Consider the following 15,867-nt stretch of genomic DNA (forward strand, 5'->3'; position numbering starts at 1 on the left):
GTTGCACATTTTTTAAAAAAGTTCTGCGACACAGAGCCTGAACAAGGTCTTCCACCACACGGTTTCTGTTCTCATCCTGAGATAAAGTTCTTAACCCGAGGTACTACTTCTGGGTTAGCAGAGTCTGTAACCCGGAGTGTTTGTAACCCGAGGTACCACTGTACGTGGACCCAGCCCAGGTACTCCTGACCTCAATAAATCACTGTGAATTCTTCAGATGAACATTTTTTTAAAAATTGGCCTGCCAGATCAGTGCTGTCATATCACGATCAAGTACTGAAGGAAGCAATTTTGAACGCTGCATACCTCAACTGGAGGGAAATCTTCCCAGGCCCTTGACTGGAGATTATAAGGGATGATAGTGGATGAATCTCTCTTCATCACCCATCGAGACGCTTCACTCAAAGGGCGAAGTACGGTAATGCTTAGGATTCCTGGTTTGAAAGACAAAGAAAACCCAGAGAACATCACTAGTCATTCTATCTCTGAAAAGATTCAGGTAGGTAGTCATTTTATTTTGTTTTTAGATATTTGTAAGCTGTCCAAAGTAGCTGGGGAAACCCAGCCAGATCGGCGGGGTATAAATAATAAAATTATTATTATTATTATTATTACAACAATGATGTAAGTCTAGACAAAAAACCCGCAAGATCGCAAGAAATGGCTGTGATGAAGAGTTTTGCTTTGCCACATTCACAATAGCAAATAGATGATACACCTGGGGAAAGTAGACTTTCCCAGAAACAGAATGTTGTTCTTTGAATTTCTGAAATTGTGTGGTAGGATGTCCCCCCCCCTCCAAAAAGCCAACTGATCATGGGGAAATTGTTATGTATAGTAATTTAATTCACTGAAATTGTAAATGCTTGCATGTGTTACTATGTGGTTAAATTTGATTGGTTGGTAACTGAATTCTAGAGAGTTCTCCGGTAGTTCTCATGTGGTTGGCTAACACTGGTCACATGGGAGGTACTTAGCGCAAAGTGAGGTTACAGGGAACCAGGTTGAGGGACTTCTCGGTAGTGGTGCCCACCCTGTGGAATGCCCTCCCATCAGATGTCAAGGAAATAAAGAACTATCTGGCCTTTTAGAAGACATCTGAAAGCAATCCTGTTAAGGGAAGATCTTAATGTTTGATGTTTTTAATATTCAGTTGGGAGCTGCCCAGAGTGGCTGGGGATACCCAGCCAGATAGGCAGGGTATAAATCTTAAATTTATCATCACCATCATCGTCGTCATCAAAACAAGACTGATCTAAATGGAGGATTGTGCTCCTACCTGGGCATTCTTGTATTGGCTCTTGTATAACTGCTGTAACTGGATCACCATACGCATCGGTCAGGTATCCCTCTGCATCCCTGGTACGGAGGAGTTCAGTCCCTGAGCCGTCAGCATACACAATGAAGAATCTAAATCATCAATCCCACACATCTGGTCAGTTCAAGTTCAAGCAAAGTACATAACGAACAAAACCAGAACAGTAGAAGAATGAATGAAAAGTCAAAACTGGGCTACTATAAATTTCCCTCCAAACCATTGACTCAGTAACTTCATATGCATTGCTTTTAAAAAACCTTGGATCATTGCAATGTGGAACAACGAAGGAGGGGCAGATATGGCACAACAAATGTGGTGAGAAATAAAAGAGGACCAAGGAAACTTCAAGCAATAGTTAAAATCGTTGGCTCAGGTTGCATATATGTGTAAATAGGCCATTTATCCAAAAGACAAAAAAAAACCAGCACTGGTTAAAATATGGCAGCTGGCCCTATAAACGACATAATGGGCAACTTTTATTGATTTTCTACCTGGGTGCATGTTCCCCATATACGATTGGCAATTTAATTTCTGTGATCTCCGATTCCTTTCCATCAGCATCAATATTAGCAATGAATTCAGAGGTGCTGCCATCAGCCATGACCTGCAATAAAAAGCAAAGTCACTTGGCCATAACTCTAGTTCTGGGCGCTCACATCTTTGGCATTATGTATACAGAGGTTATTTCCACCTGAATCTGTAGGGAGGAACTACCTATTCCATTGTATTCAAGTCTCGTCTCTTCCTTGGAAGCCTCACCTGTTACAATCATCTATTTAAATTTAAAGGGATGGGATCATTTAATGAAAAGAAGACTAAGTTGAAGGGCAATGACGGCGTTTTTCAAACACTTCCGTAATGCTTTAAGCCCCCCCCCCATTACCCCTTGGGTGATATTTTGGGATGGTCTTCAAATGGGGGCAAAAGTGTTCAACTGAGACCAGTTGCACAAAACCAATGTAGAGAGAGAAGGGGAGAAAGAAAGAAAGAAAGAAAGAAAGAAAGAGGCGGGGGACATCTGCTGAACATATGTTTTCATGAACATTTTGCTCAACTCTGCTTTAAAGCCTCTAATTGCTTCATCTGAAGTGGTGACATCATTCTCATCTTTCTCTCGCTTTCATCAGATAATCTGGCATGGCTTATTAAAAGGTAAAGGGACCCCTGACTGGTCCAGTCGTGGCCGACTCTGGGGTTGCGGCGCTCATGTCGCTTTATTGGCTGAGGTAGCCAGCGTACAGCTACCGGGTCATGTGGCCAGCATGACTAAGCCGTTTCTGGCAAACCAGAGCAGCGCACGGAAACGCCGTTTACCTTCCCGCCAGAGTGGTACCTATTTATCTACTTGCACTTTGACGTGCTTTCGAACTGCTAGGTGGGCAGGAGCAGGGACCGAGCAACGGGAGCTCACCCCGTCACAGGGATTCGAACCGCCGACCTTCTGATCAGCAAGTCCTAGGCTCTGTGGTTTAACCCACAGCACCACTGGCATGGCTTATACAGGAGCCCTAAAAAAGAGGTATAAAATGCAAACAGAGACGGAGCAGAGCTGGCCTCGCGGTGCATTCCTAGGAGACCTTCTCCTTCCCCAAATGTCCCTAGCTAGCTGTGGTGTAATGTGTGTGTCTACACACTTCTGCCTGATCAGCCTGTTCCCAGAGTTGTGTGTTCTATTACACGTAGCACCAAAACCAACATGATTCAAGCATCTCCCCATGAGGACTCCCCTCTTGTTCTAATGCCACCCTTCTCACATAACCACTTCACTGTGGCTCCTTGCCATAGGCCAAGCCAGTGTTATGACCAACGCTGGCTTTTGATAACAGAGATGAAGGCATCTAATCTCAGCTCAACCACGAAGCCTCCTGTGTAAACCTAAGACTAGTCACAGGCAGCATAACAGGAATTATTGTGAGGATAACACTGGGGAAAGGTGGGGGAAGATTATCACGAATGCTTTCCTAGAACAAAGGGATAGAAGGACCACAAATGTAAGAAATTAAAAACATACAAATTCTCTTTACTCGTGCATATAATCCCACAGATCTAGAAGAAATACATAAATATTGTACATAAACCACGGAAAGTCGCAAAATCTAAAGTGCTTGTTTTCTCAAGATCTTGGGAGCCTCATAGGTGGGAGATCAGTGGAAGCCCGTTGGAACAGGTTAAAAACTTTAAATACCTAGGTCATGGGTAGGCAAACTAAGGCCCGGGGGCCGGATCTGGCCCAATCGCCTTCTCAATCCGGCCCGCGGATGGTCTGGGAGTCAGCATGTTTTTACATGAGTAGAATGTGTGCTTTTATTTAAAATGCATCTCTTGGTTATTTGTGGGGCACAGGAATTCGTTCATCCCCTGCAAAAAATATAGTCCAGCCCCCCACAAGGTCTAAGGGACAGTGGACCAGCCCCCTGCCGAAAAAGTTTGCTGACCCCTGACCTAGGTGTCCACTTCCAATACAACACTTCCCGGAAATACCATTGTAAGCTTGCACTTAACGGAGAGGATACTCTAGCTCTGGCTATCACCCATTTCTTCTTTAACAGAGGGAATCTGTTCGTGCCAGCAGCTCAACAATTGTAGTAATGACGTTATGGAGAATGTGGCAAGATTTCTGAGTGACGCCATAAAATGACATCACCGTAGGTCCTAAGAGCCATCTTCGTACCTCATGAAGTCTGGACAGTTTTATCCTAAAGTATCTCCAACTATGTTTCGTTAACTGTGTTGTGTTCGGATCCATGTGTACGATGCACTTTTTAAAATGCCAATAAAGCAGATTGGCTTAAAAAACAAACGAACACACAAACATAAACCGTAGTTGGCACTGGCCAGTATTTCTGGCTTTGAACAAAGTGCAAAGTTAGTTGAAAAGAGAAGCAAGTGCTTCCAATGTTCAACTTCTCAGAGTCATGTCAGAAGAGGAGCTGGAAGCACACTAGCTGAAGGCTCTTTAAATTTATCTTAATAAATTAAAAGCCAAATGATTGACTATATATATTTTAAATAATTACAACCCAATTTAAAAGCAAACCTCGTAAAACAAATCCACACAATGAACTGCAGAACAAACTGTAGTGTTTTACCTTAAAAATGTTTCCTGCCTGGTCTGTCACCTCACAGGCAATCCTGGAGTTGTGTTTCATAACGTATTTTCCTGCCTGCTGATCCTCAAAATTGGATACAAGATCACTTCCACTTTTTTCAAATGCCTCTGGAGAGTAAACTGCACAACAGTTTTCATCGACGAAGAGGCAGCCTTTGTTCATGGGCAGTATCTACCACGATAATAAAGGAGGAGATTCAGCCACCCATAAATTTACTAATCAATGTAAGTGCCATGGATGTGCAGGATGAATTAGTTTGAAAATGGATTGCAGTCCATCCCTTTATGCTTAACTACTTTTCATGTTGGAGAAGGTCAACTGCAATCCACTCCAGTATTTTGCCAAGAAAACTCCATGGACATAAAAAGGGGGAAGCTTTGGGAAGAAAGTGAGAGTTTCCAAGGCATGCTCCGGTTCATGGGGTCACGGAGAGTCGAACACGACTAAGACGACTAAACAACAACAACAACTTTTCATGTACCTCTTCCTGCTTGCCATTTGTTAACATTTTCACTCTCGGGAATAACAGTTCACAAATGTGTGTTCTAATAATAGAGCTGTTTTAGAATACTCGCATTCATCAATTTCATATAAAACTTAGCATAACTGGAAATCTGGGGCTTGGGAAATAATGGGGCACAAAATGGACGTTGAAGCTCAAGGGGTTAGACTGGTGGTTCTCAAAGGGTGTGCCACAATGGTGTGGCAAGAGAGGGTGGCCAGTGCGGCACGAAGATTCAAGGACAAACATTGAAACATTTCAGTATAGTATAGTACAGTATAGTATAAAAATAATTTTTATTCGCAGAATATGGATAGATATCTTTTTAGAATGAGAGCAAGAGCATCAAGGGATTCTGAAGACAATCCTAGTTGTGATTCAGAATCACCGGTCAATCAAAAAGGAGAAAGGCTCGGCTGCAAGAGCTGCCAGGAAGAGGCGCACAAGGCAGCATCCAACCACCTTAGGGATGCCACTCCCGATTTGTGTAGGGTTTACACCTTAGCCCTTTCCTCTCCTGAAGAAGTTCCACAAGGCAGCAGGTAAGTGGTGATGTAGAAATTTAATAATAATAATAAATAATAATAATAATAGGATACATTTTTAACTGTAGACTCACTTGGTATGTTCCTTCAGGCTTTGATATAATCGAAGTTCCGTCAGCAAAGATGGCACAACACGTACTGTCCTCACAATTTGTTATGATCGTTGCAAAGTCTGGATTTTCTACACGCATGCATTTTACTTTCCTTGTGATGGTTTGGGGCTCGGTGTCTAGGAATGAAACCAGGTCAACAAACTTCAGAAGAACATTTATACTGTGAACTGTGACAAAGCCTAAGATGAGTGGCAGAACAATGTTATTTCTCACAAGGATGGCTTCAAAACTCTTGTCATTTACTATTAAACTTGCCATCGTATCCTTGGAGCTCAGATTTATAAGACTTTCTGCCAATTGAATACTTTCTGACAAATACACTTCAATAAATTTGGTTTCTATACACAGCAGTAGCTGTTTCAACCATCTCGTTCTGCTCATTCTGCCCTGATATGTTGGCACCTTTCAGGATTTTGGACGTAGCTCATTGCATGATGAATCTCTCCCTGCTTTAAGAGAATACCAGAATTCAATGCATTGGGCAGGACGAAAGAATAAATTAAATTCTGTTCAAGATTCAAAAGTATTATCTGATGCATTACCAGCAATCAGCAACACCTGACTGAGAGCAACTGCTTATTTAACCACCATTCTTGGTGCAAAAAGGTCTGTATGTTGGTAAGAAATCATCTAAATGCCTCCATCTTGCTATATCAAGGATGAGGTTTTTCAGGCTTCCCTAGGTAAGATGGAAGGTTCTGCTTGTGGCAAATATAACTTTGTTCTCTGATCATCACAGTAACTGTCACAAGTGAGCAGATTGAGGACAGCCGCCACCATCAGCAGCAGCTATACTGCAACTCTCAATCTGTTTAATCTTTGAGAACAAAAACATAGGACACCTTTCTTGTCTCTGGTCCATCACCAGGATTCAGAAGATGAATAACTAAAATCAGCTGAATGTAATTATTCAAAATAGCTTTTACAATTGATGTAAATGAATTTCTCCTTGTGGAAATGATAAAGTACTGTAATATGTTAAAGCCAACTGAAAACACAGGAATTTAAACGGTCCCACCTTTTTTTTTTGCAATGAGAAAGGATTATACGAGAACCACGCACATACCTGTTTCTTCACTGTCAGCGGACTCAACCATTTCAACACACTCTTGGAAGAAAGTGGTTATTCTGGTGCCATCAGCATGATCTACTATTCTGGAACCATCGCTTTTCTCCACCACAACGACCATGTCTTCCCTTATGGTCATTACCTGGAGAAATAGAAGATTTGCTGTTGGCATCCATCTTTCCCAAGAGGCAACTGAGGGTGCCACTGGGGTGAAGTCAAATTCTACACCAGCAGCACTGAAGTGACCTCCCTGGGGCACAAGCCTGGCCAGGGTGCAAGGAGGTCCTGGTCTGCCCAGGCAATAAGGACCCCCTCTTGGCCTCACTGATGTGGTCCAGAGCAATACGTTTGGCTCTAGCTTGGTTGCAGGAATTGCCGGAAAGAGGCATATCAGGCACCATCCAACCATCATAGGGTCTCCACTCTGGATATGTATAGGGTATACTCCAGGGGTCAGCAAACTTTTTCAGCAGGGGGCCAGACTATTTTTTTTTTGGGGGGGGGGAATGAACGAATTCCTATGTCCCACAAATAACCCAGAGAAGCATTTTAAATAAAAGGGCACATTCTACTCACGTAAAAACACGCTGATTCCCGGACATTCTGCAGGCTGGATTTAGAAGGCGATTGGGCTGGGTTTACTCCATGGGTGGCAAACTAAGGCCCGGGGGCCGGATCCGGCCCAATCACTTTCTAAATCCGGCCCGTGGACGGTCCGGGAATCAGCATGTTTTTACATGAGCAGAATGTGTCCTTTTATTTAAAATAAATCTCTGGGTTATTTGTGGGGCATAGGAATTCGTTCATTCCCCACTCCCCACCCCCAAATATAGTCCGGCCCCCCACAAGGTCTGAGGGACAGTAAACTGGCCCCCTGCTGAAAAAGTTTGCTGATCCCTGGTTTAGCCTTAGACTTTCCTTCTCCTGAAGGTATCTCGCAAGGCAGCAGAGGTTTAGAATCAGAGTTTTCCTTCTCCTAGATGGGCTCCCTTCCCAAGTTGACGAGCCCCATCTGCCCCTCACTTCCCTCTGCAGCAGGGGCAGAAACTGCCTTCTTGACCATTGGAGCCACTATTAGTCTCATCTGCTCAATCTGCAAGAGCCTGTCTTCGCATACAGGGGAAGTTCTTAAGTCACCGAGGGTTTGAGACCCATCGGTTGCCCTCGCCAGGTTTAGCGGGCCAGTCAAAATCATTTCCAGGGTGTGGCCGCTATCACATGCTGACAGCTTCTAGGAGCCACAGGTGAGAGCTGAGTGCAGAGTGGGGACCAAAGGAGGACAAACTACCCAAGAAAGAATGCAACAGGTCTCCCACCAGAGGTACTACACTCCCCCTAAACCCTATACGTGCCAGTAGAAGAATACTGGAGTTTTATCGGTGGATTGATCCTGAACATGAAACCAGAACATTTTACAGTCGTACCTTGGTTTTCAAACAGCTTAGTTCTAGAACGTTTTGGCTCCCGAACGCCACAAACGTGGAAATGAGTGTTCCGCTTTGCAAACTATTTTTGGGAAGCCGGACGTCTGGCGGGGCTTCCAATTGGCTGCAGGAGCTTCCCACACTTTGGTTTCCGAACGTTTTGGAAGTCGAACGGACTTCTGGAACGGATTCCGTTCGACTTCCAAGGTATGACTGCATTTGGGAGGTGCATGCTTGCTCCTCACAGCCTTTTATTAAAAGAACGTAGTATCTTTGCATGCTTTACTATGAAAGAACTATAGAGAAACAAAGGTAGCATGTGATCGCTGTGCCACTTGGAGGTATGAGAATGCCATGGGAGATTACAAACACAGTATTACCGTTCCAGTAACTGGGTCGGTGGCCTGGTAGGCCAGCAGTGGCTTCAGGTCCAGCCTCTCTGAGCCCTTGGTGCCTATTTGAATGCCCAAGGGGGTCGTGGTTATCCAGGTGCCTGCCAGGGCATCTGGAGATTGTTCCATATCTAGCAGGTGATCCTGAGCAGCGACTTCAGCTGCTTCAACTTTTAGTGCAGGAGCACCCTTCGTACCTTTTCCTAGAGAAGAAGAAGAAAAATTAGGATCACTTAAATGCACTAACAGCACTATATAATCATTATCACTGCTGCCACCACCACAACCTTCTGTGGGGTCAAAATTTATTTTTCCATTAACCTCTCCTACGCAGAATGACAGGCAGGAACCCTGAAGTTTGGAAGACTTATTTCTTCCCATTAGCAGTAGGAATTCACTATGGGTTCGATTTTCAGACACCTGCATAGCTTCGAAATTTGTCTGTACCAACATATCGGCGTCTTTTCACCAAAGCCAGATTAAATGTATTCCCGTCAGAAGTGCTGGATGGCAGACTGAGAGGCATCCCTTGTCAAAATAAGATGTGTGCATGCTCCCAGGATGTCGACGGTACGAGGCATATTTTATTGCATTGTGGAGAATATGATCAAGCTAGGGAACTATTGATTAAACCACTGTTGGCAAATTGGCCGGGTAATCTAAGCCTACTATACCAAATACCTTCTGGACAACAAGTCCAATAATATCACAGTGGCCATGGCAAAGTTTCTTTCAGTGGTTATACGAATCAAATATCAGTATACCCATGACTAAACAAATAACGCTTCGGTCTTCCTTCCCTGGGGGGGGGGGGGGGTGTCGGTACGAATCTGTATTTTATTCTGAATCCATTTTATGGGTCGTTGGACTGCTATTATTATTATTATTATTATTATTATTATTATTATTATTATTTCTTCCTTGCTGCTCTTGGGCTGACCTTGTCTGAGGACAGAACTGGTCTACTCTATATCACAGATAGTCCCAAGAACAGAGAGATGAATGCTGAGGCTGCTCCTAAGGAACATGCTCATGACGATCTTTCTCAGTCAGCTGCTGACTCAACATTTTTAACTTGAGGTTTCAAGAGACCCTACTGACAAGAGATAGGCTTGCAAGGGGTCTTAAGGCATGGGCTTTCCCTGTCCTTCCACTTGCCAAAGATTAAAGCTCAGCCTGTGCCTTTCAATATGATCTGTTGTTGCAAGTGTATGTCTAGATTAAATATATGCCCACTCTACATTAAAATCCAAACCACCCTCCTAAGAGGAACAGAAATAGTTTCCTTAGAAGAAAAAACATGCATTGTCTAAACGCATGCTGATACTTTCATTTTTTAATAGTTTTTTCACAATTTTATATATTTTAACTTTAACCATTTCAAACATTAAAATAAAAGGTTCTTTTGAACCTTCAGACCTCCTTCCCTCCCTCCATGGGTTCCATATTTAAGATTAAATTTACTGCATCTTTTACCATTGTCCATCCAGTGGTGTAGCGTGGGGGGTGCAGGGGGGCCCGGCCGCACCGGGCGCAACATCTGGGGGGGGGGGCGCGCTCGCACTCGCAGCTCTCTGCCCCTACCTGGCTCACTCACTCTCTCTCACTGCAGTGCTGGCTGTGCGAATCTGATCCGAGCCGCCGGGTCGCCACCCGCTGTGGAGGGGGGGGTTGCCAGGCGTGCGGTGTGGTGCGGAGAGAGAGCGAGGGACTATCTGGGGGAGGGACAGTGCAGCGGGGGGGGGGGGCGCAAATTACTTGCCTTGCCCCAGGTGCTGACAACCCAGGCTACACCACTGTGTCCATCTGTTGTATGTCCACAGTTACCATAGTTAATTCCACATGACAAGTGTCATTACATCCCTGCCAGTGATTTTAACTGTTTACAGTGGTCTTTTAAATAAATTAAAAATTTACTCCAATATTTTAAAAAATACTTGATCTTCATGGTTTCGGATGCATGTTTATACTTTCATTTACCACTCCTTATACCCAACACCTAAATGAAAGAGTGGTTTATTGTACAGAAAAGTGAGATAGAGAATACAGAGCTGTACTTTACACTCACGATGTATGAATGACCTTGGATAAATGCGAGCAGCTATTAATTCATTCACACACTCTTAGAGAGCAAAGAGTCTCTATTTACCTAAAGGCCTACAGAGTGAGTGCAACATTTGTCTCACAGTCATGCTTAAAAAAAGAAGGGCGAGATTTATACCATTTTGAATTGTGATTGCCATCTTGATATCAGATCAAGTGGTAAAGTATGTGGGAACATAAAACATGAATCAGGCAATAAAAGTTTTGGATTACTCAGCCCCCTGACCACCTACTAGTTTTCTTGGTGCTTGTATCAGGAGGAGGTGTGGCCTCTGTATGTGGTGTACTTGCAGGAGGTGGAGGAGGTAAAACAGGACCAGAATCAGGGCTTCTGATCACTGTGCCATCAGCAAACAGTATCTAGGGAAGAAAAAAAACAGTCTTAAAATCCTTACAGTCAATGACATTTACACTCAGCAAATAGAACTATCAGGGCAATCCAAAGTAAGCCTCAATAAACTCAAAGGGACTTAAAGTAAAGGTAAAGGGACCCCTGACCATTAGGTCCAGTCGTGGCCGACTCTGGGGTTGCGACGCTCATTTCGCTTTGCTGGCCGAGGGAGCCGGCGTACAGCTTCTGGGTCATGTGGCCAGCATGACTAAGCCGCTCCTGGCGAACCAGAGCAGCGCACAGAAATGCCGTTTACCTTCCCGCCGGAGCGGTACCTATTTATCTACTTGCACTTTGAGGTGCTTTCGAACTGCTAGGTGGGCAGGAGCAAGGACCGAGCAACGGGAGCTCACCCTGTCACGGGGTTTCGAACTGTTGACCTTCTGATCGGCAAGTCCTAGGCTCTGTGGCTTAACCCACAGCGCCACCCGCATCCCCAATGGGACTTACACACAGGTAATAGGATTACAGGCTAAAATGCTCAAATATGGATGGCATAAATGAGGAACTAGCTCACGAAGATTTTGGGGGGTGGGGTGGGGAAACACTGATATAGACAAATACAATAGCAACAGACCCCTGGCTGAAAGTAATTCTTAACAGGGGCTATATTTTGAATTAAGAAATGACCTAAAGGCTAGGAACATTTGCTAAGCACCCTGACTCACTTGTACCCACATGAGCAAAGAGAGAAAGAACTCAGAATGCTGCAGCTGTGGAGGATTTCTTATTTACCATCACCAGACTTTTGGGCACGTAAAACTGCAGGAGGTATAAGTTGTATTTGTGGAATACTGATTTATAACTAATGCTTTTTGTGGGCTGACAAAGTGAAAAGTAACTCTGCTTGGCATTTTGGGAATATGTTATAGTTAAATAAAAGTCTAAGCAGGAATTGAAATATGTACAGCTGATGGGAAATGAAGAAGGGGGATTTTGTGGTGCGGTAACCATCGCTTCAGGAAATAAACAGTAAAACTGAATCTTAGCCAATGCCAAATGAATTTTGTTAGCGTACCTGAGTGGATCCATCCAACATGTACTTTATGACAGTTCCTTGTCTCGTAGTAACTCTAGACACTTCCTGATCTATTGGATTCTTCACTGCTTTTTGCAGCTGTGAATGCTTCACCCTTTGGGGATAACTCTGCCTAGTAAATATCTCAAAAATAGATTCCCTGGCTTTGTTCGCAGGGTCCTCCTCTGTTTCAGCCTCAGCCTTGCCTTCGTTGGCCTCATCCTTTAAGGCATCGTCTGCCACAGATTCATCAAGGGGCTTGACTTCGTCTGCCTTGTCTTCATTTCCTTTGGTCTTGCTTGCTATGGTTTCATGGGCCTTCACTTGCTCTTCTTTGGCTTCTTGTGTCTTAATTTCATCTATTTTGCCCTCGTCCAATTTAGCTACTTCGTCTACTTTGCTTCCTTCATCTTCACTCTTGGCCTTGTTTCCCATTTCTTCACCTTTCACGGATCAAAACATGATGCCCCTTAGCAGGTAATAATTATTAGCAACTGCAAACTATGGAGCTAACTAATATATGCCAAAATATCAGGGTGGCAAATGAATGACTTCAAGATAGATATTGCCCAGATGTTACGCCCAATTTATGTTGAGAGACATTCTTTATGGATGACAGAAGTTCTACTTATTTAAACATGGAACCACAAAAACCATGTAGAAAAGTGAGGGGAATCTAAGATTAATAGCAAAAATGGACATATGGGGGACAGTGCAAAAACCCTCCCTGTACTTGCAGATCACATCCTCCCAACCCCAGCCATAAGAAATCTACTCACTGGTGGAAGAGAGTTCTGCACTCCTTATCTACGCATCTCTTTCAAAAATCAGACACTTGTCACCTCTGTCTACATGATCAGGGCATTTTGTGTTTAAATACACACAATTGCTGCAGTCATATTTATTTTGGCACTAAAAGTATCAGTACATTAGCCAAAACTGCATTTAAAATGTGTTTATTAGGAGAATTTTGCACTAAAACAGTGATGGATTAAAAACAACAACCTGCCAATGGCTGCAAAATGTGGATAATTTAATTTAAAAATGGGAAAATGAGAAACTGGGGCAACAAAACATGACAGATCTTTCCATTCCTACCTCTCTTACAAAGGTAAGGGTCACACCCATTGCTCCACCCACTTCCCCCTGGCCCCACCCACCACTGGCATACAGCTCTAAAAGATGGTTCAGGCTGAAAACAGAGCACTCCCTTCAGACCTATATGTCATACCATTCAGCAGTCCCACCAACCTCATGTCATTATTGTTACCACATCTGCTTCTACCCCCACCTCCACCCTCACGTCTCATGCAGTTGCAGCAGATGTTGGAGAACCATACACAGCAGGTATCTGTGACACCTCCCTTCCAACCAGCTCCATCATGGCTTTATATGGCAGCAGACATCAGCCCTCAGTTCCCACCCATCTCCACCTGGATTCAGAATGCCTTCAAAATGAATACTTTTGCAAAAGCATGTTGTGCTCGCGTAACAATGATCAGCACTAACCTGTGAATTTTTGGCCAAGAAAGGATAGTACCAATCCATTGGGACAGGACACATTCAAACTATTGAAAACACGGATATCTGGAATAGGTGGCGTTTGGATCAACTCCTCTACATCTACCTAGAGAATGAAAGAGACACAGAAAATAGCATTTCTAAAACTATTTTTAAAAGGTAAAGGACCCCTGGATGGTTAAGCCCAGTCAAAGGCGACTATGGGGTTGCAGCACTCAACTCGCTTTCAGGCCGAGGGAGCCAGTGTTTGCCCGCAGACAGCTTTATGGGTCATGTGGCCTGCATGACTAAACCACTTCTGGCGCAACGGGACACCGTGACGGAAACCAGAGCGCACAGAAACACCGTTTACCTTCCTGCCACAGCAGTACCTATTTATCTACTTGCACGGGCGTGCTTTCGAACTGCTAGGTTGGCAGGAGCTGGGACTGAGCAACGGGAGCTCACTCTGTTGTGGGGATTCGAACCGCCAACCTTCCAATTGGCAAGCCCAAGAGGCTCAGTGGTTTACACCACAGCACCACCCGCATCCTCCGTGTGCCACTAGCGGTTTAGTCATGCTGGCCACATGACCCGGAAAGCTGTCTGGGGATAAACGCCGGCTCCCTTGGCCTGAAAACGAGATAAGCGCCACAACCCCAGAGTCACCTTTGAATGGACTTAACCATCCAGGGGTCCTTTACCTCTCAGTGTGCTAGGGTAATGATATACATTCCCTCAGGGCTCAGGAACCATACTTAGTAGGAAATATAGCAACACCTTTTTCTCATCTTGCTTTGAAGAGTCATCTGGAGAGCCAGTCACTGTGAGACGGGAGCTCATTTTGGCAGATGGTAAGTTTTTGCCTGATTTTTCTTTAGAAGGCTTAGTCTTTCCTGTGGTTGTAGTTGTAGTAGCAGGAGTAGAAACAGGCGAGGTAACCAAAGCGGAAGTGGGCACATTTACGGAAGGGATAGTCAAAATGGCCGCTAAATTGGGATCACTTTCTTCTGCAGGGGAACAAAATGGTTTATATGAAATAGAAGAATATCACATGTAAATTTCTTGTGTATTTAGGCAAACTTGGGGAAAATATGATTTTTCAAAATGTTTGTTTAAAGACAAAAGAAGAAAGTTGAAGTACAACTGGGCACCAAAGGCCACATGGAGATGATGTGCTCCTGTTCTGTGTCACTGGTTACAATCTGAGTTTATTTGTTAGGCCTTGGGCCAAGCTCTAAGACAGGCCACAGCTGAGGACTCAATTCCGGCGAGGTTCCAAGTGCCAGAGACACAAGGTTTTGACCCATAAAGCCTTAAATACATCAAGGACCACCACTCCCCATAAGAACTGACCCAGACCCTGTGATCAACAGCTGAGGCCCCTCTTTGTGTGCCTCTTCCATAAGAGGTCCAGAGGGCAGAAGCATGAGAATTAAACAGATATGACAAAGATCGTAGAAAATGATTTGATCATTTTCTTCATTTTGCTTGTTTTACCTTCTGCTTTTCCTGATGCTCCATAGCAGCTAAAGGAGAGATGGATTTCATTTTCTAAGGTTGCAGAAAATGATCCAAACTTGCTCACAGCTTTCGATTGAGTCAATGGTTTGTCTAAAGAAGAAGTGAAAGAAGACAACGCCAGTTTTTAATATTAAAATGAGTTGCTTTCTCTCTTTAGGGGTAGCTAAGCCTTTTTGACTCTACGGTCACATTAATCCTTGGCCAACTCCCTGGGAGAAGCAAACATTGGTTATTTCTTAGAGCTTTGCTCTTTCTAATTTTCTAGGGAAACTTCAATGATGTAACACTCATCATACTTTTCACATCATTTTATTTATATACAACTGATGCTAACACACTGACCTGGCTCTGGCTCTTGTTCACCTGGGGAGTCACCTCTTTCTTCGTTAGTTTCTTTCTCTTGTTCACATTTCTGGGGGTCTATGATATGAATGAAGAAACAGTGGTTGTCCTTTATTACCTTCACTTTGACCAAAGTTGCCCCTAGGAGAAAAGGAAAGAAAAACAGTAAACAGAATTAAAATGGTCACCGAAGACTTGTGTTTCTGGTACCAGAGAATGAATGAGGCCAAAATTAAATAAAACAGATTGCTAGAGTATTTGCTGAACTGGTTTGCACTGGTTCCCAAGGTTAGATAGAGCTGTTTCCACATTAGCTTCTCTAATTACATTTAAAATGTGACTGCAAAATATTCATTCTCCAATTTTAAAAAAGTAAAATGTAAGCAGCATTTAAAACATAACTTTCAATCAAATGTTTTCCTTGAGGCATAGAAATATATCCTTGGAACCAGGATTCTAATCAACTTAGTCCAGAGTTTTATTTTAGAATATGGTGTTCCTCATGATCAGTGAATG

General features: G+C 43.7%; 1 protein-coding gene across 2 annotated transcripts in view; it reads right to left on the reverse strand.

Annotated features, from left to right (window-relative positions):
* Window positions 1–15,867, reverse strand: part of SPAG17 (sperm associated antigen 17) — a 73,359-nt gene that overhangs the window by 18,686 nt on the left and 38,806 nt on the right. For both annotated transcript variants that reach the window (XM_083419189.1, XM_083419190.1), the window contains 13 exons: window positions 15,352–15,492; window positions 14,986–15,099; window positions 14,266–14,495; window positions 13,495–13,612; window positions 11,986–12,428; window positions 10,810–10,936; window positions 8,462–8,676; window positions 6,655–6,799; window positions 5,550–5,704; window positions 4,408–4,599; window positions 1,810–1,922; window positions 1,280–1,410; window positions 307–434 (listed from right to left, as the gene is read on the reverse strand). In XM_083419189.1, coding sequence (XP_083275315.1) covers window positions 307–434; window positions 1,280–1,410; window positions 1,810–1,922; window positions 4,408–4,599; window positions 5,550–5,704; window positions 6,655–6,799; window positions 8,462–8,676; window positions 10,810–10,936; window positions 11,986–12,428; window positions 13,495–13,612; window positions 14,266–14,495; window positions 14,986–15,099; window positions 15,352–15,492 — 2,252 coding nt within the window. The remainder of the gene's footprint in view (window positions 1–306; window positions 435–1,279; window positions 1,411–1,809; window positions 1,923–4,407; window positions 4,600–5,549; window positions 5,705–6,654; window positions 6,800–8,461; window positions 8,677–10,809; window positions 10,937–11,985; window positions 12,429–13,494; window positions 13,613–14,265; window positions 14,496–14,985; window positions 15,100–15,351; window positions 15,493–15,867) is intronic.

This window comes from Podarcis tiliguerta, assembly GCF_965153285.1.
Source record: "Podarcis tiliguerta genome assembly, chromosome: 17".
Taxonomy (NCBI): Eukaryota; Metazoa; Chordata; class Lepidosauria; order Squamata; family Lacertidae; genus Podarcis; species Podarcis tiliguerta.